We start from the raw sequence: 26,536 nt of genomic DNA on the forward strand, positions 1-26,536 counted from the left end.
TTTATAGATCTAAAACAATGTTTATTTTAGCTTTTTATATATATATTTTTAGATTTTACAAAATGATTTTTGAACTAAAAACACTGAAAAAACTGATGAAAAAATTACAATTATTGATTTAAAAGTGGGAAAATCAGGAAATTTAATAAACATCTATACTCTTCATTTTAATTTGATCCTAAAACAGAAAATTGGCACTCATGATTTACTTTCTCGGGCCGCACAAAATGATGCGGCGGGCCAGATTTGGCCCCCGGGCCGCCACTTTGACACCTGTGATGTATAGTAAGGGTGTCATACTCTAGTTAGTTCGCGGGCTGCTTTAACGTCAACTTGATTTCACGTGGGCCGGACCATTTTAGATATAATATTTAGTTTTTTTATGAATGGATTAAAAGAAGTGGATTAAAATCCCCTGAATATTCATTTTTTTATAGATCTAAAACAATGTTTATTTTAGCTTTTTTAAATATATTTTTAGATTTTACAAAATGATTTTTGAACTAAAAACACAGAAAAAATTGATTAAAAAATTACAATTATTGATTTAAAAGGTGGAAAATCAGGAAATTTAATAAACATCCATACTCTTCATTTTAATTTGATCCTAAAACAGAAAGTCGGCACTCATGATTTACTTTCTCGGGCCGCACAAAATGATGTGGCGGGCCAGATTTGGCCCCCGGGCCGCCAGTTTGACACCTGTCCCCTAGCGGGCCGGGGTCCGTTTATTTGAAACCGCTATGTTGGATTATTTTTTAACACTTTTTTTTGGGTTGGGGCACAATCAAGTTTTTCAGGGGTGACACGGTCACCGATGTAATCCGAGCCCTACTGACCCCTGATCAAATTCTGAAATAAAATCCGGCAACAACACCGAGGTTGGCTCGACGGGTCAAGTTTTGTTGGACAAGTCTCAAATTGAGTCTGCTTTTGTTCACGTTCTTGACCGAGACACATTAAAAATGAAGACATTTTCTTCTTTTACCGGACAAATGAGGGTTTTTGCTTTCCAAACCAACAAACATACGTTCATTTTTGCCGTGTGGCTCAGTCAATATCAGCTCACTTGTGTCATATTTGCACATTTTATTGAAAATCAACATGTATGGCACAACAAAAATCAATAACAGGCGACATTTGCAAATTGTGGGAAAACAACCCAAGTTTGCCGCGGCTTCATTTTTTTAATGAACAGTCAAAGCAAAAAAAAATGTTTTTCGTTGTTGTTGTTTTTGCATATCTTCCATGCACACTTTCAAAGTGCAATGGACATATTATCTAGACTTTTCTCACGGTTAAGGCATGCCGTTATTCTCTTATTAATAGATTACAGTGTCGCAGTCAGTCACTACTTTAGTACTACTACAATACTGGATTCTTCCCCCAAATGGATGTTTTATCGCATGTATAAAAAAATACATTCATCTACCCTTTATGTTCATGTTTTGTCGCACTAGCTTTGGTTCATTGTAGACATCTTTTGTTTGATATAAACACTACAGTCCCTGCTTTAGTCAACACGAGAGACACAGACTCGAAAAATGGAGTGCGAGCATTCCATAAAACTGCATAATCGTGGTTTTGCTACCACCTAATGGCCAATTCGGGCCAGACATCGCTCTCGATTCGAAGAGAAATTGTTCAAACCGGCTTAAAAAGCAGAGATTGATTAATGGCTCTCGGCTTGGCAAAGCTAAAACTTTGATGCGCAACGGAAGAAAATCATGTTCCAGGTTCCTTCTATTTCTAACAAAGGAAATGTTGACAGCAGAGAAGCAGTAAAATGGACGCTATCTACCTCGAGTTGACTTGATGCACGCTTTTAGCACATCAGAATAAGGCAATCAAATTTGCGACTACGCTTGTGCATGCTCGTGCGTTTTTGCCTCCTTGACATATTGATCAAATTCTCCATCATTCTTCACATTCCCATTGTAAAAAAAGAAAATACATTTGCTGGCCTGACTTGTCTTTAACACCCTCTTGACATTTATACCTATGTACACGGTCGTGAAATATCATATTAGATAGGAAAAGTTGCAAATGCACTGCGCATTGACATCACTTGAAGTCCTAAAGGTAGTTCAGAAAAGACGGAGCGTCCAATTCAGCTTCAGTCTAACCTACCGTCGTCAACAGGTCAATAGGTCAATGGGTGACTGTTTGTTTGTTTGTTTTAAACGTAGATGCCGTCGGGGTTGAGTCCAGACGAGGTGCCGCTTTGCAGGGAGTGAAGATCGCCGGGTAAGAGACGTCGAAGAGATCCGCAGTCCTCCCCTGCCGTCCATGAGGTAAACAAAAACAACAAACAACATTAAAATACCTCGAGATATGAGCTTAATTCGTTCCGGGACTGAGCTCGTATGTCGATTTTCTCGTAACTCAAACGAACGTTTCCCATTGAAATGAACTAAAAACAAATTCATTCGTTCCAACCCTCTGAAAAAAGGTACACGGTCGATTGGTCGCCGATCTTTTGGTCGGCAGTCTTTTGGTTTTTTTTTAAGGGTATTTACAGATCATTTCATGTCAATTTTGGAACATTTCCTATTGATTTTAGGGTGTTGCTTGCTGGTTCTGCTGATTTTTGGGCGTTTCCAGGTGACTTTTACTCATTGGTTGCCATCGACGGGTGCGGTACACGATCAATTGGTCGCTGGTCTTTTGGTCGCCGGTCTTTTGGTTGCCCGGAAGGTTATTGATAATTACCATTTAAATCGTTGCTCAAATTCCCTAAATACAAACTGCGAATGACTATTTAGTCATACTTAATGCCCTATTAATTATTAGGCTAAAGAAAAGCTCCAAATTTCCCGGACTTTTATTGTTTTTTGTTGGAGAACTTGTTAAGACCCTGACTGACGTAGCTTCTTAAAGGGACAACGCATGTACATACAAACTCTTATACACTCACACGTCGGCTCAGTGAAACTGCTCATGGCCATTGTTGGCTTTTATTGATGCAGAGACCGTGTTGTTTTACCTTGTTGTTACCCGCGGGCCATATACGGCCCGTTAGGCTTTTTAATCCGGCCTGCCGACGTCCAAATTATAGTAAAAATCAATTACCTCATTAATTTCCCTGCAATGCCCTCGTTTCCCCAATAGATAGTGCACTAGCCTAGTAAAAGTATGTAAATGTGTGTGGGAGCTACTTGAGAATACTGACACATTTCTGAACATTTAACTTTTACTGTGGACATCCTGACACACATGAACGAGCTGAATGTGAAGCTACAAGAGAAACAACAGTTTGTGCATGAAATGCAAGCAAACCCGCCTTCTAAACCAAGCTGGTTTTATTTTTTCAAGCAAATATCAGACAAGTCTTTTGCTCATTTCCCCACACTGGTTGCGTTAAAAGATAAAAATATAGGAAATCATTGGATGACCTGCATGAGCAATTCTGCCGTCGGTTTTGTGATTTTGGAAAAATTGACAGCTGGTGTCATGTCCTTTCTCATTTTTTTATATGTATCGTATCTTGTGCTGACCCGGCCCGTTTGTCAAATTTTTAAAGTCAATGTGGCCCCCGGGCCAAAAAGTTTGCCTAACCCTGGGTTAAAGAGTGCACTGTGATCCACAAACTTTCAAATCTACCTTGTGTATGACCACACGGTGGCACTGCACACGTATGAATGTCCATGATAGCAAATACAGTGTGATGAGGAAATAATGTATACAAAGATGCCATGGAGATAATCATGCACTGATGAGCTGCCATACGGTGTTTTTTATGCTGTCTATTTAATATCAAGAGGACGACTTTTAAAGATCATCCAATGACCAAATATAGACAATTTTTTTCAAAGAAGAGGAGACGGCAGAAAAGAGAATTTGTGTCATTTCATGTACCGTTGTTGTCGTGGTCGTCGTCTGTCGGTTGTTGAGCAGGCAGAACGGTGACTTTAGTGCCCGTTTGCTGAATGAACTGCTGCAGGTTGACCTGCCGAAGCTCTTTAGTCAGCTGCTCCAGCTCCTGCTCCTTCTCCTATTCAAATAACACCACAGTGAGCCTTCTAGAACCCTCTTGTTCAAACCAAAGTACCCGGGAAAAAGGCACGCAAGACCGGGCAGAACATGCAAACTCTACACGGGAAGGTCAGAACTCACAAATGTTGATCCCGGTTCAATTTGAATCTGGTAAAACTGGGATTATTTGGTTGGGAAACACTGTTCTCGAAGACGTAACCTAGTTTGAAAAGTTGGTTCTGCAAGCGCAAGCGAGGGATTGCAGATATATTCCGAGTCTAATGTGCCAAAGAATGCTCTAACGCGCCTTTTTACTTTTTCTCATTATGACCTCGTACCCAACGGGACTTGGTGTAGACGTGGTGCGCTTTCAATCACGAGCCAAAAAGAATCCACCAGAGCCTTCCTGCAAAGCAGAGATTGAACTTGGCATCCCTGCCCGCGACCTAAAGAGCTTAGATTTGCACGGTTCCACTTCGGTTCCCAAACCCGAACCCCCCCTCCCCCCTCTCCACCCTAGCATCTTTCTCAAACAATGGTCTTTGAGCCGGATGCAGAAAAAATTAGTTCAGCTCGCTAAAGACGCCCACCTCAAGTCTCTTGCCGGACTGGCCTAGCGAGCGTTCCAACGCCCTGCAGCCGTTCTCCAGGCGAGCTGTGTGCTGGTTTTGCAAGTCCAGCTCCACTGTCACTTTCTCCAGTTGGGCATCCACCTGAAAGCGAGCAGGATATTACCGTATTTTCACAACTATAAGGCGCACATAAAAGTCTTAAATTTTCTCCAAAATAGACAGGGCGCCTTATTTATCCAGTCCGCTTACATATGGACCAATACTAAAATTGTGATCACGATAAAATAAAATAAATCAGTCGATAGGGTACACCATCCTCTACAGCTCTAACAACTACGGCAAGCAGTCCCCAACTCTACTATTTTCCCCATAGAAAAAGTACTGCGCAGTGACTGCTGGGATTTATTGTTCTTTTGTCAATACACCCAATGGATTGTGGCCTGGACATCAACACAGCTTTACAAAGCATGGAAGGCAGCATTTGCATAGTTACGCTAGCTACTAGCTAGCTACTATTTGCGAATGGATTGTGGCTGCCTGGACGAACGTATAAAAGTCAGCGTTTTCTACATGTACGAATTGTTACCTCCTCCTCGTCGATCATGTGAATGAGCTCGTGGTCCTGCAGCAGAAGTTCTTGCTGGAGGCCGCCCTCCATGCTCTAATGGATAAAGTAAAAAAAAAATTCGGTCATATCGGCCTGACTATAAGACGACCCCCCACTTTTTCCAGTCTTATTTCAATACACCGTCTCATATTTGGGGCAGTACGGTAGTTCTTTCTCTCTGGGACATCGGTCATATTGGCCCGACTATAAGACGACCCCCACTTTTTCCAGTCTTATTTCAATACACCGTCTCATATTTGGGGCAGTACGGTGGCTCTCTCTCTCTTTCTGGGACGAAACCAACCTGAATGCGCGCCAAGTATTGGGAAAGCTCGGCCTCGCAGTCGCGCACGCGGACCTGCAGCTGGGCCAGCTGCTGCCGAAGTCGCCGCTCGCTCTCCTGCTCCACCAGCAGCTCGTCGTGCCAGAATTCCTCCTCGTCCATCTCGGCATCGTTCCTCCTCACCTGCTGCTCCAAAAAGAGAAGCTCCTCTTCCAGGTGTCTTTCCTGGCGGGACAAAAGTCCAACGCGCTTTATTTTAAAAAAAGCGCCCTGGCCAATGGGGACGTGGCAGCTCACCTCGCTGGGCTCCTCCCACTCCCGCAGCTCGGCCTCGCAGCCCATGAGCCGGCTTTCCAGGACTTGCAATTTGTCTCTCTGCAGACGCACCAGCCGGCCCAGCTCTCGCGCCGGACTACCCGGCGCCGAGGACGACCCACCGCCGCCGCCTCCGCCCTCGCCGCCGACCACCCGGCTCAGGTTCAAACTCACGCCGCGTGACTGGGGGCGCTTGCCTGCGTGGACGTGACAACGCTAGTGAGTGAAAACTGTAAGATAAAATGACAAAGTCGCTTGGCAATTGCTTGTTCATATTGTATCAGTTTTTGTAAGTATAGAAAACATCATTGTCATAAGAAACTTGCCGAGAGTTTGGTCGTTGTCATGGAGACTTGACACTGATTAATCAGACTTTGCCCAAAGTTTGGTCGTTGTAATGGAGACCTGACACTGATGAATCAGACTTTGCCCAGAGTTTGGTCGTTGTCATGGAGACTTGACACTGATTAATCAGACTTCCCCCAGAGTTTGGTCGTTGTCATAGAAACTATACTATACTCTGTTTGCCTATATAAAGACTGACCCACTGTTCATTCAGAGAGAGTTGCAAGGACAACAGACTGAGCGGTTCACAGCTGTTCGAGCTCTCTCCCCATCCTGCAGTCTGGTAATAAACCTATTTCTGGCGTCAAAAAACAGCCCCCCTCACCCCCGTACCTTCGCCATCTCTGCTTCTCCCGAAGATCTCCCGCAGACCCCTGGCCCCGGCGCTGAACGTCAAAGACTTGCGTTTGGGCTCCCTACGCTTGAGCGAGCGGTCGGGCCCCGGCGGGCGCAGCTTGCCCAGCGGGGGCAAGCTCTGGCGGAAGAAGGGCCGCTCGGACTCGCGGGCCAACCCGTCCGAGGGGGGCCGCTCGCTAACGGAGGGGCCCGTGCGCTGTAGGATAAGCTGCACGTCGCTGGCGTACTGGCCCCACTTGTTGAGCGACACCACCGGGTTCTCCTGGGGCGCAAGATGGCGCTCCGTCTCCCTCCATTTCTCAATCAAAGTGTATCTCCCGGTCCGACCTACGATACAAACAAACGTGTCATCTTCTGACCCACAATACAAACACAAAAATGCAGTTATGAGCAGTGGAATCAAAGTGGCTTTCATTCTGGGTGTTAGGGGGGGAAAGAACCCTTACTTTGAACTATACAAGTGGTCCGATCCGGTTCTACCCGACTTTGTAGCTCATTCCAACAGAAAAACTCTCCTCCTGGATCCTGCCTTGAAACTAGTCTTGATTTTTCTGGTCTTTTACACCACTTAAAGGTGGAAGGTTGTATTTCAAAGCCATTCTTACCCACATATTGGCAACGCGGCAAAGGAAAAAGAACCCTTGTACAGTAACTACTAAAAAGGATTTCGCAGTGGGGAAATTCCACGTCCACAAAAGGTGGGCACTGGGAAGCGGGTTCAATGGTTCACGGCTTTGTGAATTGGCTCCGCGTGGGCGAGAGCAAAAGAGGCACATTCATCACAGGGGACGGGCACAAAATGGCGTGCAGTGCCGGAGCAAAAAAGCACAAAGGACAGCGAGCGCCATTAGTTCTGTTTCGCAGTTGGCCTTCAAGACCACCGGAGAATGGGATTTTGAGCAGGGGGGGTGCTTGTGGGAAACTGGGTTTACGATGTAAGCACTCTCAGGGCATTTAGGCCCAAATTTAGAGTGTACAATTGTGACAGTACATTCATTGTCTTTATCAGGGTGCTGGTGCTCGGGTTTAAGGGTTTAACCCCTTGAGTAAATGTTCTACCGCCCGCCCTGTAGCATTTCAGACGAAAAGTCCAATGCGGGCTGAATTTAAGCTTCTTGGGCTGGTCACATTCATTGTTATTTTGGGCCAACAAAAAAACTGAGGCAACCCCATGTTGCCAGAGTTTGAACACCCCTGCTATTGTATTGGGGATCTTACCAATGGCTTGAGCGAGCGCGACGACCACTTCTTGGCACGTGGTGTACTCGGTAACCCCACACACGATGCGCTGTACGCCATCCACCCACACTTTCAGCTCCATGGCCTTCATCCAGATGCTCTGGCTCCTCCACACCACAAGGGGGTGGTAAGGGTTTGGCTGGCCATCTTAAGAAAACATTTTTAAAAAAGGTGAAATGCAATGACTTGATAACAATTGATGCTTATTAAATTTCATAGATTCACCGATTCAGAAAAGAGCCTGGTTATAATAACTTCTGATTATTATGATATTGAACAAAATCTCAAATTGCTTTTGATACAAAGGCCCACTTTCAGTGTGATTTCCATGCGGCAAAGCTAAGGGCAATTGCACGCACGCAGCTGGAAAGCTATTTCAAACTGCTGACACAAGCACCTCGGCGGACTCATTATCGACTGGCAGGGGCCAACGCGGCAGAAGGCACATTCGGGCCTTTTTTTTGCAGGCAACCCTCCCAATGTGGGTTTCTCCATTCAAATGACAGGTCAGAAAAGAAAAGAATCACAATAAGCACATTTGGCAGATGGCTTAGCGAACAATGTGATGATGTGTCGTATTTACACGTGTGCTTATTGGCCTGCAACAAATTCACACGCTGCACCGTGTTTTTTTTTTTTTTTATTATAATCACACCAAACATAGGGCCCCCGGGCCAAAAATGGGCCCTCTAGGGCAGGTGTTGGGAACCTTTTTGACACAGAGAGCCATAAACAATTCATATTTTCTAATGTTATTTCTTGAGAGCCATTTACAGAATTGAAAGGTAAAAATACATGAAAATATGTGATGTTTTTTTGTCATTTCACCACTTTTAAAGTACAAAAAGTCTCTGAATTCTTTTGACAACATTGTTATGCTGTTGCTAATACATCAGTATCAATGATATCATCAAACAAAATTATGATTAAAGTGGTGGTAGAGGTAGTGTCAACGTGACGTGACATTCCTATTAGTGGGTTTAGGACTCAGCTATCTCACCAGTGATTTCCATATTTTATATCACAGGTTAGTGAAGAGCCATATGCACCCATGGAAAGAGTCACATATGGCTCCCGAGCCACAGTTTCCCTACCCCTGCTCTAGGGTGTACTATCCAGCCAGACACAGCAGCTGTTCTTTTTGATGAAAAGGCACTTTTACAGCATCTAAATGGAAAAAGACAGCACCAACTTAAGAATCTAATCAAATTTGCCGCCCGACATCACATGCGCTCCCTTGTGGAAAAGACCTTCGATTTTCTTCACCCGCGAACGGCACCACCCGCGCCCTCAAAACCACTTTGATGCCAGCCAATGGCGGCCGACGGGTAAATAAATCATACCGGACGTGGGAGTGAATAAACAGCGGCCACGGCAGATTGTAAATCTACGCTCCAAATTCGATGAACTACGTCGTGACGTCCATTTTACCCATCATTTTCCAATCAGCAGCCATTATGAGAAGGAAAAACAACATGAACTTGCCCATTTAAAGCAATGAAATGAAACTGTACACGGTCTAAAAAAATGGTGACATTTCCACTGGCTTAATAATGTCAGCCATACTAAATGCAACATTTACGGTTGCCAGGTCAGCACCAGCGCACTCTGTTTGGACAGAATAGAACTAGCTCGAACTGCAACGCCGACAAAACGAAGCTCTAAAATCGACAGCTGGACACGCCATCCACAACTTGGACATGAGCGCGTGCAGAACGGCGCTAAACTTAGCTGTAACTTCAGTCTTTTCCAGCGTCATTCCCGAGATGCCACGGGAAGAAAGCCGAGCGACTGGAGGGGGTGGGGAGGGGGGGTTTTGATGACTGTGCTTGTTTGCCAAATGCTTTTCCAAAACATTTCAAGTGTAACCAGAGGCCTAGCCTTTGGAATCGTAAAAAAAAGCAGGAATGGAGCTAAAGAACTAAACAAAAAAACAAAAACTGATGATTTCATCACAAGTCCACGCTACCGACCAATGTGACAAAAGCGTGCGTCCGCATGGCTCGCTCTCGGCGTGACTGAACGCAAACAATTGGTCGCCTTGGCGACGTGGCCTCCCAACCTTTTGTTGCAGGACTCGCTCACACAATACAGACGATTGCATTAATTTGGGAAAAGTTGACAAAGACAATTAAGTAAGCAGTGCTTCCCTGTCAATTGATTCCATCCAAAAGAAAAATATTAATTTATGACTTTATAGAAATTTAACGCACTTGCATATCAGCCAATCCTCCTTCAATCTATCCATTTGCTCAAAATGCTTCAACCTGCTGCCCTCTAGAAGGCGCAACAGAGCCATAACAGCCAAGACCAATAGACTCAAAGAAAGTTTTTTGTTCTTATTTGTGCGCCAAAGGTACACGGTCTTTTGGTCGCCGGTCTTTTGGTCGCCTGGAAGGTTATTGATAATTACCATTTAAATGTGACCAAAATTCGGCGACCAATCGACCGCACACGGCGCCAAGTGGTGAAAATCTCATTATGTTTGTATAATGTCAATAAAAGCATTCACTTCACTTCAATTTTGTGTTGTCTACTTAACATAACGTCGATTTTTTTTGTTTGTGAGGCCATTTTGGGATATTTATCAAATCTATGGCTAGATAACAAAATGTGACATCTATACAGATGGTTCAATATTAAATACATTAGGGGTTTTTTTTCATTTCCAACATCATTTTAAATTTTTAAGGGTGAATATTAGTGATATCCCGATCCATTATGGCTATTTTTGAAGGAGCAGCTCAATTTTGCGATTCGCCTACTCACACACGGGGGTGCTGGAGCCCATCCCACCCGACTACGGTAGGGATTGGTTGGTATCAAAATGTATTGAATTAATTTTAACACCACAATGAAGCTCTATAACATTAAAATACAATCATTTAAATGAATAAACCCAATAAATAAGAATCTCACCTGGGTTTCCTCCAGTAATGTTAAAAATATGAAGTCAGTTTGTGTCCTAAGCTCCCACGTTTTATCGCGTTAAAAAGAAAATGTATAAAGTCAGAAAAAAAAACAAAAAAAAACTCTTTGTTACATCAAAGACCATAAAGCCCATCTTTGTCGTATTTTATGTGTCTATGAAGTCTTTGATGTGTTTTTATATGTGGATAATGCGCCATTGGAAATGTCCTCGACAGCTTTTGTCCACGCTTGCAGGAGAGGACGCAAAACACGGAATGTTCCATGTCAGCAGTTGCTTTGATATCGAAAAAGGAAATTAGATTAGATTGACCCGTGTCTCTCGGACAAGATATCAATTAGTTTGATGGAGGCACTCAGGCCGCCAGGGAAGTACTACGCCCGGTGACCTTGTCATTTGAATTTGGCATGCACTTTAGGTTTTTTTTTAATTCCTGTAGGCGTTCACAAGAGTGATTTTAGGCTGCCATTGACGGCGATAAACATCCAAACCTTCGGAACTGGAAGCGAACGCCAAGAGTTATAAAGTGTTTTATATTTGAACAACATATAACATATATTTTTTAATTGCAGATCTACCTTAAACTACCTAACGTCTGAGTCAGCAAAATGATATTTTGACACAATGATCATATCACATGTGAAATTACTACCTAACAAGTTGGTCATAGGCCTGAAAAAACAACACTAAAACCAATTGAAACCATTCATAAGTAAGCTTTTTGAAAGTTTTGGACAGAAAGCCAAAAACACACCAATGTCAGATATTAATAAAACAAACGCCTGAACTGGAACAATACTGTTAAATATACAGATGCCACCTTAAGTTTATAAAATCTCCCAAGACAAAGCTCCTCCTTTGCTGCAATATTTTGTACAAAAAAAATCCAACAAATCAACAATAGCTGGCTCTAGAGGTGACTGTGTAGTTCCCTTCAAAAAGAGTGTTAAATTAGCCAAGACACCTTCTTTCTTCATACCTGGAGCTCAATACTAATTAACATACTCTGAACCTCTTGGCCAATCATCTTAAAGCCTGGTTGTTAGACCAACAGAATTGCGATCACAACGCTGTTTAAAACTGTGCTATGTTTATGTATGTGACTCTAAATGAAGTTTTATTCTGAGAAAGGGTGCCATTGCCTATTGGAGTTGTGGGCACGAGTATACTTCATTACCCAGAAAGCCCTCTTTTTGCCCACACATGCGCGTTGTGCGTTTCCTGGTCGAAACTCGTCTGAATAAATCGTTCAGTCCTCGTAGATATAGTAGTTATACACGAAAGAGATGCGGCAAAAAAAGACAGTGCGCTACAATGATAAACAGCCTCTCATGTCATGGCCACTTGGCTTGGTCGCATCTCGAAATTTTGATCGTATCGCGAGCGAATTATTCAATCGAAATTTTCGCCGTACCACGAGCATGTCATACCACAAGGTACCACTGTATGTGTCCTTGTTTATATCTTCAAACTACTCAAGGGACTAAAGATGGAAATGACAACATAGACAAAAAAGGCCACACTTGAGTATTGGTCGCACTCTGAAAAACTGAAAAAAGTGCGACTTATCTTACGGAAAATACGGTACTTTTGACGGCATGGACACCTTGCAACCTTCTAAATTCCAACTAATCCGCTTGGTGGAAACAAGAAGCTTAACTGAGTAGAGGGTGTCTGCAAAAACACTTGATAGGGATTATTACCCAACAACACTACACGGAATGTTTACAAGAAGTTGCCGATTTCAACAAAAAAACAACATAAGAATAAAAATATCATTTCCAAGACTATTTGCCAATAAGACGTCAACCAAAACAATGCTTGCATTGCTGTTTTTAATGGACTCATAACCTCAGGGTAGTATATTTCATCCCGTCCTCAACCAAGGACAGATTGACATTTAAAAAGAAAAAAAAAGGAGCACTCTAACTTGACTTAGTAAACCAGCAGAACACAAGCTTACTGCAATTCCAGTCATTGCACAAACACTCGCAGTATCCACGATCACATGCATGCAAAGTCAAAATATTGCTATGATGAACATTAGAACATACATTAGCAGATATTAGCCCATCCGTCAGCATAGGTTGGTTGGCGTGGGCCCATCAAAACAAAACATACCTTCTCACAGTGTCTTGTTCCACTCCAGCATGTTCCACCTCAATGCAGTAATTCCCCTATTGATGAAAAAAAAATGAAATTAAAAAAAAATTACATTCAAAAACAGTCCAGAGGAGAAAGGGGAGTTGAAGGGTCGTCTAGGAGATCGTCACGGCGCCCGCCGCATGTGCGTGTAAACACTCAGTCGTTCCACTCGCCGGACATCCGACGCGAAGCGACGTACGTTCGCGGCTCGCTCGCTCGCTCGCTCGTTCTGTGCTGGTGTGTGCACAACGGTGCAGGAGGGGGTAACCCGGAGGGGGGGTGTAAATTATGTGGGAACAGAACTGGGGCACTGCAAAGCACGACGGACCGGTTAAAGCGACAGCAACCATCGCGCTGGACTTTTCAAATCGGAGCGTTTTAATGCAGCGGGGGCAGGGGGCGTTGTTTTGCACTTGCAGGATTTGATAGACGAGAGCAGATGTGTCAAAGTGGCGCCCCGGGGGCCATATCTGGCCCACTGCATCATTTTGTGTGGCCCGGAAAGTCAATCATGAGTGCCGACTTTCTGTTTCAGGATCAAATTAAAATGAAGAGTATAGATGTATATTACATTTGCTGATTTTCCCCCTTTTAAATCAATCATTGTAATTTTTTAATCCTTTTTTTCTGTGTTTTTAGTTTAAAAATCATTTTGTTCAAAATAGATGTGTTGCTAAATCTTTACCTTTTAAAGGACAGCATCACATCAATGACACGAACGGTAAAGTGAAAGAAAAACAATCCCCGCATCCGTCCTGGCTTTTCTTGCCACAACTTTTTTTTCTCCAAAAGGACAGAATTCCCTGAGAATATGATGTCTAAACTTAATTAGAAGAGGATGAGCCTTTGCCTCACAGCAGCCTTGTAAGCTCCGCTAACGACAAAGAGAGCCATTGTTCAAATGGATTTTAGCCCGGGCGCAGCTTTTCCCTCGACTCGCTCGCGCCGCACCAAAATAGCTCCAAAATCGCACACACAAAAAAAACGAATTAAGCGATGATTAAAAGTGGGCTGCGGCAAGTGCCGCAAATAGAAAGACTGGAAAGTTTATTCCGAGTCTCCAAGTGCGTCGAGCATATGAGATTTGGGGAAATACATTCACGGTCGCCTCACGACAACGCGGCGCGACCATAACACTTTTACGTGCACCCTATGTGAGTAAATATGTGCCGCGTTGCATTTGTACGGTTTTCTATTGCTTAATACGGGGAATTCCAATCATTAATACGGGAAGGAATTGGCCCAGGTTGACAGGTATGTATATAGTAAGGCTTTTTTTCTTAAAAAACGACATAGTATAGTAAGGCTTTTTTTCTTAAAAAACGACATAGTATAGTAAGGCTTTTTTTCCTAAAAAACGACATAGTATAGTAAGGCTTTTTTCCTAAAAAACGACATAGTATAGTAAGGTTTTTTTCCTAAAAAACGACATAGTGTATATAGTAAGGCTTTTTTTCTTAAAATACGACATAGTATATAGTAAGGCTTTTTAATTTGTAAAAAATGACCATGTATAGTAAGGCTTTTTTCTTTAAAAAATGACCATGTATAGTAAGGCTTTTTATTTTTTAAAAATGACCATGCAAAGTAAGGCTTTTTATAAAAAAAAAAAAACGAACACACTCTTTTACAGCATCAAGACTACAAAAATGGCGACTATAGTACGTCATCTTCCAAACATGGTCATTGAGTCGGGAGGACAAATCAGCTCCTATGGGCGTGGTTACGCCCATTGGTGACGCAGGTGATTAAATTATGCGCCTGCGCAGCATCGCGCCCTTTGACGCAGCCATTTCCGTGCCGTCGGTCGAACGACTAGCACCCAAACGAGGTAAGCCCTAGACTAGAGCAATTTACTGGCCTATGTGCATTTTTAACACCCTACCGGGAGATTTTTTTTAGGAATCAATTGAGCCAAAACGCCAACAAATCTGTTAGTTTATTGCCAGGTCGAACACACCGTCGACATTTGAAGTATGGGATCCTTGGCATGTCACTAGCTAGTTTAGCATTAGCCTCACGACATTTGACTTCAAAAGTATTTTGTCCGTATTCTCTCCATTATTGAGTCGTGGGGGAAGACTTCATTTTATCAAACAAAGCCGAGATATCAACGGTCAGTTTGCCAGGTGAAGGTGTGTTGAATGTAATGATAGTTTTCACTGCGATTGCTAAACGCCCTTTTCCAATTTGTAATTCAGTTTTAAAACAAAAATCATTTATACAAAAATTGTCAAGCCGACTTTCTCCTAGTTTTAAAAAACCTTTATCTCATGAAAATATTGAAATTATTCACATTTGAGACGATACGTCAAATACAAATTACACTCGCAGCAATTGGTCAAATAAAACATAAATAAAATAAATTAAATAAATTAAATAAAATAAATAAAATAAAATAGTAATAATAAAAATTTAGGTGAAACATGACACATAACACCTTCCTCACACAGTCGAGGACACTGTTTTTAACATCAGTCTGTATATTGAATCGCTTTGTCTGGAAAGGGGAAATTAGCACCGAGCACTGACTAACTTATTTTCATTCTTTATCTTGATCATTTACTTTACGATTTCTCTTTCCTGTAATAATTGTTTGCACTTCCCAAATAGCTTGGTTCAATCAAGATGCAGCTATTCCCGTGTGTCCAGAACCATGCACACCCTTGAGGGGAGAGGAGACTGGGCCAAGGTATCAAGGTAATACTAATTACCCCCCCAAAAAACCTGTTGAATCTCCAGTCTCTGTATATGATAACTTTTGCTCTATTTTTTTTGCATGCACCAGGTCCATGGTGATGTCCAGACCCTGGAGGACCAAGTGATCTTCCCAGGTTGCCCACTTGAAGATGATGCATCGTCTCTGAACTCTGCTCTGAGGTTAATACCGTATTTTCACGTCTATTTGGCGCATCGTTCCTTACGCCGCAGTGTCAGTAACAAGTGCTATTTCTGTATTTTAGACACACAAAGCACGCACTATTTCATATGGATTAAGATCGAAATGCGATAGCAGCTTATTTCCGGGTTACATTGTAATGTATCCAAGTCAAAACATTCCAATCTCACATTATTTTATTGACTAAAGTTGCAATTTACTAATCCCCCTCTTATTTTATAGGTGATGTCCCGATCCCTAAGGTGAGGAGGATTCCTTTTTTTTTTTCAATCAGAAATTTCAATAAAAGAGATTTGAGTGTCATTTGTCTTTGTTAAAACACTTGGTGAAAAAAGACCCCAGACCCTCAATGGTCTTTTTTCTCTTTTTTTTTTTTCAATTCTAAGTGTGCAAATGTATTTCTTTGAATAAAAATTATAACATGTCATGTTGCTTGCATTCCTTTGCTATTTCTATGAAGAAAAATACATGAGTACATTTCAAAGGTTTTATTTTCCCACAAAATGGGGTAATTGAGGTCTTCCAGCATTTAGAGATGAGGTGGTGTTTCCATCTGTTGATGAATTCTGGAGGGGAAAAAAAAAGAGGGTCAAAGAACAATAGACTAAGTCCAACATTAAAACAAAATATACTGGAGGCCAGTTAGGTCAAAAGATTTGACCAAAAAACAACACTAAGTTAGGTTTTACCAACATCAGAAGCTCCCATCTTTATTTTCAGATATGGAAAACATACTGGATAGAGGTCCTCAAGATGTTGGTGTCAAAGGCTGTGCCACACTCCTAAGTCACCTTTCTTTAGCGTTGATTTGGGTGGACCTTGAAGAAAGCAAAATAGAGTATTTTTAGTACACATGACATGAAAATAATAAATCAAATAACCTGAAAAACAGGTCTTACGTCATACACGACTTCTTTGGTCTTGTAGATTTGGACAGCTTCCACCGTCTTCGTAGCTTTAAACCTCTGCAAAACACCACAGCATGATTATGTCAAGGTACTATATATTGAAACATTTCAATTGTTGGATGGCTAGAAAACATTGTTTTAAAATAATAATAACCTGAAACACAGGTCCTACGTCACACACGACTTCTTTGGTCTTGTAGATTTGGACAGCTTCCACCATCTCCGTGGCTTTAAACCTCTGCAAAACACCACAGCATGATTATGTCATTGCTTATTTAACCATTTTGATGCACAAATGACTACCATTCAATCAAAAAAAATTAAATACGTCTCACAAAGCTCTTAGACGGAGGAAAAACGGTTGTTTTAACGAGTCAAAAATGAGCCCTGTGCTACGGTTGAATGAATGTCTCGCTTAGGTTTTGTCAAAACCACATTTAAAAATCAAAAGGTCCAAGCCCTGAAGTCTTCCTTTAGGAAAGGGAAGGGCAAAGGTATATACGAATTCTAGAAGTGTACTGTTTATTCCTTACACCTCCACTTGATGGCACTAGTGTGGGTGTGAGTTATCCACACAGGATCTTGCTATTAAAAATCAACGCCAACCTAGTTAGTGTCTTCATTCAAAATTGGAGTGTATCATAATAATAATCGGACATAGGCCCTGTCGTCATTATCACAACACAAAAAGCCTACTTGTGATGACAAGTAGGCTTTTTGTGTTGTGATAATGACGACAGGGCATATGTACGATTATTATTATGATACACTCCAATTTTGAATGAAGACACTAACTGGGTGCTAAACAAGCTAATTTAGGAAAGCCGTGAACACTGGTCGCTGATATCTAAACATTACTGTGACAACAAAATTTCCCGAATACGGGATGAATAAAGTTATCAAATCCAATTACACGGGTAGAGGAATTAGAAACTATTAAAAAAAGACTCACTTTGCCGACAAACTGCTCCTTTTTGGCCGTTATGGCCACATTCTTGATGTTTCCCAGCAGTCTGTCCTCGTTGAGGGACTGAAACACACAATGGAAGGGTTTCTTTTTAAACATTAAAAGCAATAGGTGACGCAATGTAGCCAACTTGCTAGCAAACATTTGTGGCTACATCACGCCAATGAAGCACGTTCCCGTCAAAAAGCACTCTTGAAATGAGAACTGGGGCTACGAAATCCCCAAAAGACAAAGTACCGAACGCGCTGCATTGTCCTGGAAGAAGTTTGTCGGGTCTTTCTTCGGGAAATCGTCAATTCTGAGCAGCTCAGCAGTCCAACGCGCCCAGCCTCCGGCCCATCCGCCATTTTGAAAAATGGCGGCGTGGGGGCGGGTCTTTTGAACTCTGACCACAGCCACGCCTCGGCCACGCCTATTACACATAGACACAAAAAAAGAGATCGTTTTCATCATAGAGTGCATTAGTCAGGGGGCTGGGGCTGCAAATACTTTTAGGTTGGGCTTTAATACTTTAAGATACAATATTGCACATTATGAACATTGCGGTGACATGCACTTCAGTGTTTGACTTCTAAGGTTACATACTTGGATATGCTTTTTCAATTGGGATTCATTTGGCTAAAGCAGGGGTGTCAAACATACGGCCCGCGGGCCGGAACCGGCCCCCAAGGAGGTTCGATCAGGCCCGCAGGATAATTTGAAAGTGGAAAAAATGCATAAAAGACATGGAATTAATATTTTTAATTCGCTGCAATTCATGGATTATCCGCTAAGGGGGCGCACTCTTTCCATCAGAGTAGAAGACAAGCCGCATCACTGAAAACAGCAGCAACTCCATAAATTTTCAGTATGTCTTGTACGTGTATGTATGTTTCATGTATGAAGTTTACAGATTTACAGGACAGGCGAACACTTTCTTCATTACACATTTAAAATCACTCTCCTTAGTTTGTAAGGTGCACGCAGGGATTACATTTAGATTTTATATGCGTATGTGTAAGTGGTTTAAAAATTCCTTTCTTTAAAAGTCTCATTTAATCTTAAAGTGCATTACTATATTTTTCAGTACCAATTAAAGTTTTGTGCCTTTGTACAATCAGTGGGATCAGTTGCAATGCATATTTGTGAATGATAAAAGTCAACTGCACATTTGTCTAAGGAAATATGAGGTGTTTCATGAAATGTTTTGAAAAAGGATAGTTCATTAAATTTCAATATTTTCCTAATGTTCATGTGCTTCTTTACACCAAAACAAAGGAAAGACATGATATTTGGGTTATTTATAGCAGAGCATGGTATAATTTTAATGGTCCGGCCCACTTGACATCTCCCTAGGCCGTATGTGGCCCACGATGCGAAATGAGTTTGACACCCCTGTTTTAGATCTATACAAAACGGAATATTCAGGGCTTTTAATACAGTTCTTTTAATCCATTTATAGAAAACATCTAAATATTATATCTAAAATGGTCCGGCCCACGTGAAATCAAGTTGACGTTAACGCGGCCCACAAACCAACCCGAGTCTGACACCCTTACTATACATCACATGTGTCAAAGTGGCGGCCCGGGGGCCAAATCTGGCCCACCGCATCATTTTGTGTGGCCCGGGAAAGTAAATCATGAGTGCCGACTTTCTGTTTTAGATCATATTAAAATGAAGAATACAGATGTATATTAAATTTCCTGATTTTCCCCCTTTTAAATCAATAATAGTCATTTTTTAATACATTTTTTCTGTGTTTTTGGTTCAAAAATCATTTTGTAAAATCTAAAAATATATTTAAAAAAGCGAAAATAAACATTGTTTTACATCTATAAAAAACTGAATATTCAGGGCTTTTAATCCATTTATATTAAAAAAATCTAAATATTACATCTAGAATGGTCCGGCCCACGTGAAATCAAGTTGACGTTAAAGCGGCCCGCAAACCAACCCGAGTCTGACACCCCTGCCCTAGAGGATACAAAGCTAATAGCATGCCTTGGACTTTAAATCTTTTCTAATGACCAAACCGCCATTTTCTACTAATTGGCATTTATTGATGTTGAAAATGAACAAGCATTCTTTGCTTTCCATTCGAACCCACGAGAACATGCAAACTCCACACAGGTGGACTGACATGGACTCGAACCCAGGACCCCAGAGCTGTGAGCCCGACACGCTAACCACTGGCTCCACTGGGCCCCGCACTCCAAAAAGTTAAAAACATTTAGTTTGCACAGAAATATTCTTTTTTCTAGAACCAAACGAGTTGCAGTGATATTGGACGTTCTAGATAAAAGAACTCTAGAAGTGGTAACGCACAAGCCCAAAAAAATAAATATTGGATCTAGAGGTCTAGAGCAGGGGTGCCCGTTACATAGAAAAATAGTGTGAGCAGCCCTGGTCTAGAGGGAGTTTACAGCCTTGGTGGTCCTCGGGTTAATAAAATCTGCTTTCCTGAAGCCACACTGTTGAATACAAACAAACCAATCGTGAGCTCTCGTCATAACGTTTGAAGGAACACTACAACGTGTCTTTGATGGCTCACCTTTTTGTAGGTCCCGTGGAGATCAGTGTGCTCCCACATGGAGTGCAGTAGGAAACATGCCATTACCCCTGCTCTACTTGGGCCATAACTAGGAAATAGATATAATTTTAAAAAAATAAAAAATCATATGATACGGTGGCAGAGCAAATGTGAATAGGGCCCGGGGCAAAGAGGTTAAACGGGGCCCTTTAATGGAGCAGCTGAGGGAGGGGGGGCGTATACTACCGTATTGGCCTGGATATAAGACAGTGTTTTTGCATTGAAATAAGTCTTTAAAAGTGTTGGTCGTCTTACATTCGGGGTCTTGACATACCCATTCACGACGCTAGATATCTTTAAAGCGAATGCTGAACACTAGACGTCCAATCCATTTTGACACGAAAGGGCGTTTGTCAAAATGCCTGGAAAATTGACTTGGATTCCGGCAGATGGCGATAATCGAATCAACCCTCCGAAAATACTCGCATATTGTTTTCAAAATACTGTCGCTCGGTTCACCTTTTATGGAAATTATTATGCTTACTTGTGCAAATTCTTACGCAGTTGTTTTTGGTTTCCGACCTGATATGCAATTGTTGTTGCAGTCGTTTTTTGACCTGAAATTGTGTTATTCGGTTAGCTTATGCAATTGGATTGGATAGATAACCTTGAAATTGTTTTGATTCGATGTCTTAAATTGGCAGGAGAGGAATTCAGTTCTTTAGAATGTCACGGTGGCGAGGACGAGCCAGGACTGATTCTCACTAGCAAGTTAACGCCGGAGATGTGCCCGATGCCTTCCTTGTATTGTTTTATATTATATTAAAGTATACCTATTAATAAACCTATCATCCAGTAATCTTTTTTTTTTTTAGTTACAAATACGCCCCCTCCTGCCCCCCCCCCAGATCTGGCCCTGAAACAATGACTGCTGACTAACCCGTTGTCCTCCTTGCTGATGTTGCAGATCTTGGGGAGGGCGTCCTGGCTCAACATCGCTCGAACACAGTGCACGTCATTGCGGGTCAAGTTGAGGAGCACGTGACACAAAGACGCGGTCACGTCCGAGGGGACGTCGCGTCCCGTGTCGTCATTGGGCAAGAGCTCCACCACTTCTGGTAACACCTGCGTCACTGCAGGCAAACATTCATTCAAAATGATTATCATTTTTGCAAATCACCCGACCGCCAGCTCGCCGATTTACCAATATCGGAGTGCAGCTCGGAAAACCGCGACAAATTTTTGACCAGCGACACGGCCGTCCTCTTCACGTCGCGCTCGCCATCTTGCAACATTTTCCTCACGTGCTGGAGGCCGTTCTCCTTGCGGACGACCACGTAAGCGATGGCTTCCGTCACCTGCGGGCAAGCGAAATTCTCACCTCTGGCCACTAGAAGGAGCCAAAAGTCGACGTCTCACCGCTCCGTTTCCGGCCGTGATGTTCTGCAACGCCCCGACCGCCGCTTCTCGCGTGCAGTGGCGAGCGCTACGCGCGATGAGTGACAAATACATGCGGATGGTGATGGAGCTCCAAAGCCACTCGATTCCACGCGGGTTGGCTTTCTCCTCCAGCGGCGTGCGATGGCGCGGTACCTGCCGACGGACGCCGAGTCCGTTTTAAATGTCAAAATGCCAAACCCGCATGCGTCGAGTTTACCTCTTTGGTCTTGACGGCGCGCGGCGAAAAACATCCGAGCGTCACGGGGTCGCGCACCGCGACTTCTTGCGACGGCAGGAGATCGCAAGTGGGAAGCTCCGACTCGATTTGATATGACAAGTTGTGCAAGATGCACACGCAATTCTCTGTGGACTTTTTCCAATAAGAACGCAAGAGGTTAATATCGGACGAGAAGGACGCGGATTTGGACGTCACCTTGTCGTCGGCTTTGTAGTCGGACACGGTTCGTCGGATGAAGTAGACTAAAGAATCAATGAGGTTCTCGCAATCCCTCATGGCTTTTCTCCCATCTGGACCGGAAGAGCTCAGGTTTCTAAATGTAAAAAGTTGAGCAAATAAAAAAATAAAAAAAACAAGCAGATGGCGTTTTTAAATTTTGACAAATAGCTTCTGAGGCAATAAAATTTGGACACAGTCATAGGTCGCCTCTGTGTATGTCGTTGTCTCTACCCTCCGCGAAATGCGTCTCATTTTACTTCTATTAAACACATTTTATTACTATTAAACCACTAGTTATTTGTTAATTTGTGAATAGATGGCGAATTAGAAGAAATAAAACATTTTTTCCAATCCAATATCCTGTTTTTGGTGTTTTTTCAGAGGGTTGGAACCAATTAATTTGTTTTCAATTCATTTCAATGGGAAACGTCCGCTCCAGTTACGAAAAGCTCGACATACGATCTCAGTCCCGGAACGGATTAAGATCGTATGTCGAGGTACCACTGTATATATGTACCGTATGTTTATATTTTCTCTATTTTGAAATAAATGACCGTTTTGGCCGCGTCATCTTGCGTTATGGCGTTTCGTCTTTGTCACCTTGCAGTTTTTGTCAAGTCTAATTTGTGGGCATATAAGCCGTACCCTGCATTCAGTCATCCTTTTTTTTTTTTACAAATACGGCTTATATGCGAGAAAATATGGCAAATTATAGTACAAAGAGGGGGTTTAAAAGTCCAAATAGGACTAAAAAAAATACACCCTAAAAACACCGTCTCTAGTTGGTGGTTATTCATCTATTGCAGGTCTTGGAATCGATTCGCCGCCATAGACAAAGTATTACCGCACTAGCAGCGAACGGAAGGTTTATTACGACATGGTGGGCTCACCTGAGGCAGCTGGTAGCGTTGTGGAACACCTCGTCATCGGCAAGCAGTTCGTCTTTGGGGTTCTCGCCTTCGGAAATGCCCGAGCTGGGCACCAGGACAGACTGCGTGAGGACGTCCAGAGCTTCTCTGGAGAGATTTTCCTTCAGTAAGTCATGAGAGGACAAGTTCCACAGAAGGCCTGAGAAGGTAAAGGTCATCCAATCAGGAAGACGACCTTGCTTGCTTTCCGTAATTGATGCTGTTTGGTCGCACGGTTCGCTCGCTGTCAAATTATGATAGAGTTTCCTGTTGATATTTGGATATTAGATATTTAGATATTCAACTCTCTCTCTCATGATTATAATTTTAAGAGCTTGTTTCAACAGTAACAACCCGGCGACCAAACGACCGTGCGACCAAACGACCGTGCGACCAAACGACCGTGCGACCAAACGACCGTGCGACCAATCGACCGTTCGACCAAACGTCCGTTCGACCAAACGTCCGTGTACCACAAAACTCACCAGCAAGCTGTCTTCTGGTCTCCGTGTCGCGGCTGTTCTTCAAGACGCGCAAAATGGTGGCCAGACCGCCGTGATCCTTCACCTCCATTTTGTTATCGCTGCTTTGGTACACGACATTCCGCAGGGCCGCCGCCGCGGCCCGTTGCACTTCCTCTTCGTCGTTGTGCAGTAGATGCAGGAGCTTTTTGATGCCCCGCATGTAATAAACCTGGAAGTGGAATTAGGATGCAACTTATTGGACATGATATGACCTCCAATTTAACAACAAAAAACTCATACCATCTTCCTCGCGTCGGCGCTCTTGAAACACTGCGATTGGACTTGGGCGGCGGCTCGGATCAGCGTCTCCTCGTTCTGATCAGTTAGAAGGTTGACGGCCCGTTCCAGCTTCATCTCGGGAGGCTTATCCAAACTTCAAGGCGAAATGAGCAATCAAAAAAATGTCGTTACTCGGACAATTCGCCGAAAGACGTTTCGCCGTCGGACGTTTGGCGACGGACAGTTCGCCGAATGGACGTTTCGCCGAAACGGGATTCGCGCGCTCGCCCCGCCCCCGGATCGTGTGTGTACATGTTTTTCAACCTCGGCCTGCGGGCCATATACAGCCCGTTGGGGGCGGGGCGAGCGTTCCGGCGAAACGTCCGTTCGGCGAACTGTCTGTCGGCCAAACGTCCGTCGGCGAAACGTCTTTCAGCGAATCGTCCGGTCACGGAAAATGTCCCAAAAAAATTGGGAACGTGCCAAAACCGAATCTTACAGAGCGACGACATCGTTGGTTCGGATCAGCTGAGACGCCGCTCGGCCCGAGTCCACCGCGGCGCCATCAACCGAGGAGGGCGGGTACGTGTTTAGTCGGAGAAGCCTTTGAAGGAACCGGGGGGCGGCGACCATCCCCTCGCTCTGCGGGAAGGCCGGTCCGTTCCAGGCGGAATTGTGTCTGCGCAGGCCAAACGACCTGTCTGACCAGACGCAAGAGCCGCCGTTGGCGGCGGGCGTGGAGGTGTGGGCGGGTCCCCCACGCGGAGACTCGATAACGCCGTGGCGCTGATGCCAGCCCAGCGAGCGGCCGAGAAGCGAGCAGTTCCTTTGGGAGACGCTGCGAACGGGCAGGGTGCAGGCGCCGGCGGGGCGACCATTGAAAACAAAATGGCGCCCAGCAGTGTCGGGCGTCTCTGGTGGGGAAACTTCCACTCTTCTGGACGGCCTGCGCAAACGCTCATTCTTTGAAAAAGTCCAACCGTAACCATTTACCTGTAAAAATCAAACATACCGCTTTCAGTAGTGTATTTTTCAGAATAGAATTCGCACCAGCAAAAGAACATTATTACAGGAGAAAAACAATATGCATGTCGTAGGTAGAGCTGATCGTAGGTCGAGGTACCACTGTATCGGTCAAAGGCTCAGCCAAAATATGAAAAAGAGTGACATTTATAGTCTGGAAAATGTCGCCCTCGTGTGGCGTCAACCCGCAATTACAGCAGAATGAGAAGTGAAAGGAGTTGGTCGGTCACTCGTACACTTCAATCCATTTGATGTGGGATGGCTTGCAGCAAATGAGCGCACTTGAATGCTCCCAATTCAAATGGAATGGACGTCTGTCAGCAGTGAGGGGGAAAACAACAAAAGTATACCGTGGTGCCGTGCTTTGGTCCGTCGGCGGCATCGAAACTCCTTGCGAAGCTTCTCTGTAAGTGGACACTACCTGAAACAAGGTGAGGAGGTTTACTTTGAAGGTCGGGTTACGGCTTTATGCAATCACTTGAACGCATCACGGCCTTTCTTGGCATCTCATTTTCTAAACCGCTTGAGGCAGGGGACACCCTGAATGGGGGGGCCAGCCAATCGCAGGGTACGAGACGGCAAACAACCAATCACACTCATACCCATACCTAGCGGCAATTTAGAGCGTCCAATCGGGCCATCATGCATGTTTTTTGGAATGTGGGACGAAACCGAAGTACCTGGAGGAAACCCACGCAGGCCCGAGGAGAACATGCACACAGGTGGACCGACCTGGATTTGAACCCAGGACCCTAGAACTGCGAGGCCGACACCCTAACCCAGGGGTCGGGATCCTTTTTGACAGAGAGAGCCATAAACAATTCATATTTTCTAATGTTATTTCTTGAGAGCCATTTTCAGAATTGAAAGGTAAAAAATACATGAAAATATGTGATGTTTTTGTCATTTCACCACTTTTAAAGTACAAAAAGTCTCTGAATTCTTTTGACAACATTGTTATGCTGTTGCTAATAAATCAGTATCAATGATATCAAACAAAATTATGATTAAATTGGTGGTAGAGGTAGTGTCAACATGACGTGACATTCCTATTAGTGCGTTCAGGATTCAGCTATCTCACCAGTGATTTCCATATTTTATATCACAGGTTAGTGGAGAGCCATATGCACCCATTGAAAGAGCCACATATGGCTCCCGAGCCACAGGTTCCCTACCCCTAGCGATTATTTTGATAGTAGTCAAATTGTCGTTTGGGGATGACGTCACCACAGGAGCGTGAAAGTTAGCCTAAAGCTAAACATCAGAGTAGTATTTGTATTTAGAAGAGGTTAAGGTTAGCAAAATGCACTAAAAACGAAAAGACACGTACCGTTTGACGAGCTTCTTTTAGCCTTCCGGGCCAAAGTGAGTTGAACTTGTTGCTGCACCCGCAGGCTGCGGTCGTCGCTCGTCAACCAATCCGACGATCGCACGCTCGGCTCGGACGGCAAGGCCAAAGTGGTGTCGCTGTCCGGCCTCTTGCGGTAGTCGAGTCCGGGAAGAACCGATTTTAGGAATTCTTCCATCGTCGTTCGAGTCGAATAGTTTAGCTTTCTTACGACTGTGTCATTGGATTCGGCGACTTTTTCCCCTGGAGAAGATTTGAACCCGTTTTTTGTTTGTCCTTTTTGAAAACCCATCCGGTAGGTAGTGACGTTGTGATGGGCGGGTCTAACGCACCTGAAGTAATCAGGTCACTCCATCGACACGCCCAGTTTTAGGGAGAAACCATTTGAAGGGATGATTGTAATGGATTCCCTGATTTATGACTATTTAAAACAGGGATCGGGAACCCTATTTTCAAATATTATTCCTTGAGAGCCATAATCACAATTTAAAAGTCAAAACACATGAAAAAGTGTGATTTTTTTAAGTCATTTTACATTTTTTAAAGTACAAAAAGTCTCTTAAT

The 26,536-nt window shown here is 43.5% G+C and overlaps 3 protein-coding genes and 1 long non-coding RNA gene across 10 annotated transcripts; 1 reads left to right on the plus strand and 3 right to left on the minus strand.

Annotated features, from left to right (window-relative positions):
* Positions 1-1,060: 1,060 nt before the first annotated feature.
* rassf8b (Ras association domain family member 8b) lies at positions 1,061-13,136 on the minus strand. 3 transcript variants are annotated; one of them, XM_077593938.1, is made up of 9 exons: positions 12,744-13,136; positions 7,673-7,840; positions 6,431-6,781; positions 5,735-5,949; positions 5,459-5,686; positions 5,134-5,208; positions 4,566-4,688; positions 3,859-3,994; positions 1,061-2,280 (listed from the first exon to the last, which is right to left on the minus strand). In XM_077593938.1, the coding sequence occupies exons 2-9, from the start codon at positions 7,782-7,784 to the stop codon at positions 2,180-2,182; spliced, it is 1,341 nt and encodes a 446-aa protein (XP_077450064.1). In that variant the 5' UTR covers positions 7,785-7,840; positions 12,744-13,136; the 3' UTR covers positions 1,061-2,179. The 3 variants fall into 3 exon arrangements, with proteins under 3 accessions (XP_077450064.1, XP_077450067.1, XP_077450066.1); XM_077593941.1 differs by having other exon boundaries at positions 5,459-5,662; positions 12,744-13,135; XM_077593940.1 differs by lacking the exon at positions 12,744-13,136 and adding an exon at positions 10,613-10,682.
* Positions 13,137-14,535: 1,399 nt separating this feature from the next.
* Positions 14,536-16,036, plus strand: LOC144069138 (uncharacterized). 2 transcript variants are annotated; one of them, XR_013298392.1, is made up of 4 exons: positions 14,536-14,598; positions 15,381-15,467; positions 15,556-15,647; positions 15,889-16,036. It is a non-coding gene; the product is annotated as an uncharacterized LOC144069138 (long non-coding RNA). The 2 variants fall into 2 exon arrangements; XR_013298391.1 differs by lacking the exon at positions 15,889-16,036 and adding an exon at positions 15,731-15,878.
* Positions 16,037-16,355: 319 nt separating this feature from the next.
* On the minus strand, positions 16,356-17,979 carry LOC144069096 (peptidyl-prolyl cis-trans isomerase FKBP3-like). 3 transcript variants are annotated; one of them, XM_077594191.1, is made up of 5 exons: positions 17,779-17,979; positions 17,527-17,604; positions 16,729-16,812; positions 16,566-16,631; positions 16,356-16,484 (listed from the first exon to the last, which is right to left on the minus strand). In XM_077594191.1, the coding sequence occupies exons 1-5, from the start codon at positions 17,962-17,964 to the stop codon at positions 16,464-16,466; spliced, it is 435 nt and encodes a 144-aa protein (XP_077450317.1). In that variant the 5' UTR covers positions 17,965-17,979; the 3' UTR covers positions 16,356-16,463. The 3 variants fall into 3 exon arrangements, with proteins under 3 accessions (XP_077450317.1, XP_077450319.1, XP_077450318.1); XM_077594193.1 differs by lacking the exon at positions 16,729-16,812; XM_077594192.1 differs by lacking the exon at positions 16,566-16,631 and having other exon boundaries at positions 16,366-16,484; positions 16,747-16,812.
* A 1,398-nt stretch (positions 17,980-19,377) lies between these two features.
* pkp2 (plakophilin 2) lies at positions 19,378-26,274 on the minus strand. 2 transcript variants are annotated; one of them, XM_077594384.1, is made up of 13 exons: positions 25,955-26,274; positions 24,975-25,045; positions 24,101-24,594; positions 23,623-23,755; positions 23,344-23,551; positions 22,841-23,018; positions 21,927-22,044; positions 21,711-21,863; positions 21,473-21,646; positions 21,258-21,411; positions 20,994-21,186; positions 20,075-20,162; positions 19,378-19,994 (listed from the first exon to the last, which is right to left on the minus strand). In XM_077594384.1, the coding sequence occupies exons 1-13, from the start codon at positions 26,262-26,264 to the stop codon at positions 19,932-19,934; spliced, it is 2,337 nt and encodes a 778-aa protein (XP_077450510.1). In that variant the 5' UTR covers positions 26,265-26,274; the 3' UTR covers positions 19,378-19,931. The 2 variants fall into 2 exon arrangements, with proteins under 2 accessions (XP_077450510.1, XP_077450509.1); XM_077594383.1 differs by having other exon boundaries at positions 21,711-22,044.
* Between the last annotated feature and the right edge of the window lie 262 nt (positions 26,275-26,536).

This window comes from Stigmatopora argus, chromosome 23 (genome assembly GCF_051989625.1).
Source record: "Stigmatopora argus isolate UIUO_Sarg chromosome 23, RoL_Sarg_1.0, whole genome shotgun sequence".
Lineage (NCBI taxonomy): Eukaryota > Metazoa > Chordata > Actinopteri > Syngnathiformes > Syngnathidae > Stigmatopora > Stigmatopora argus.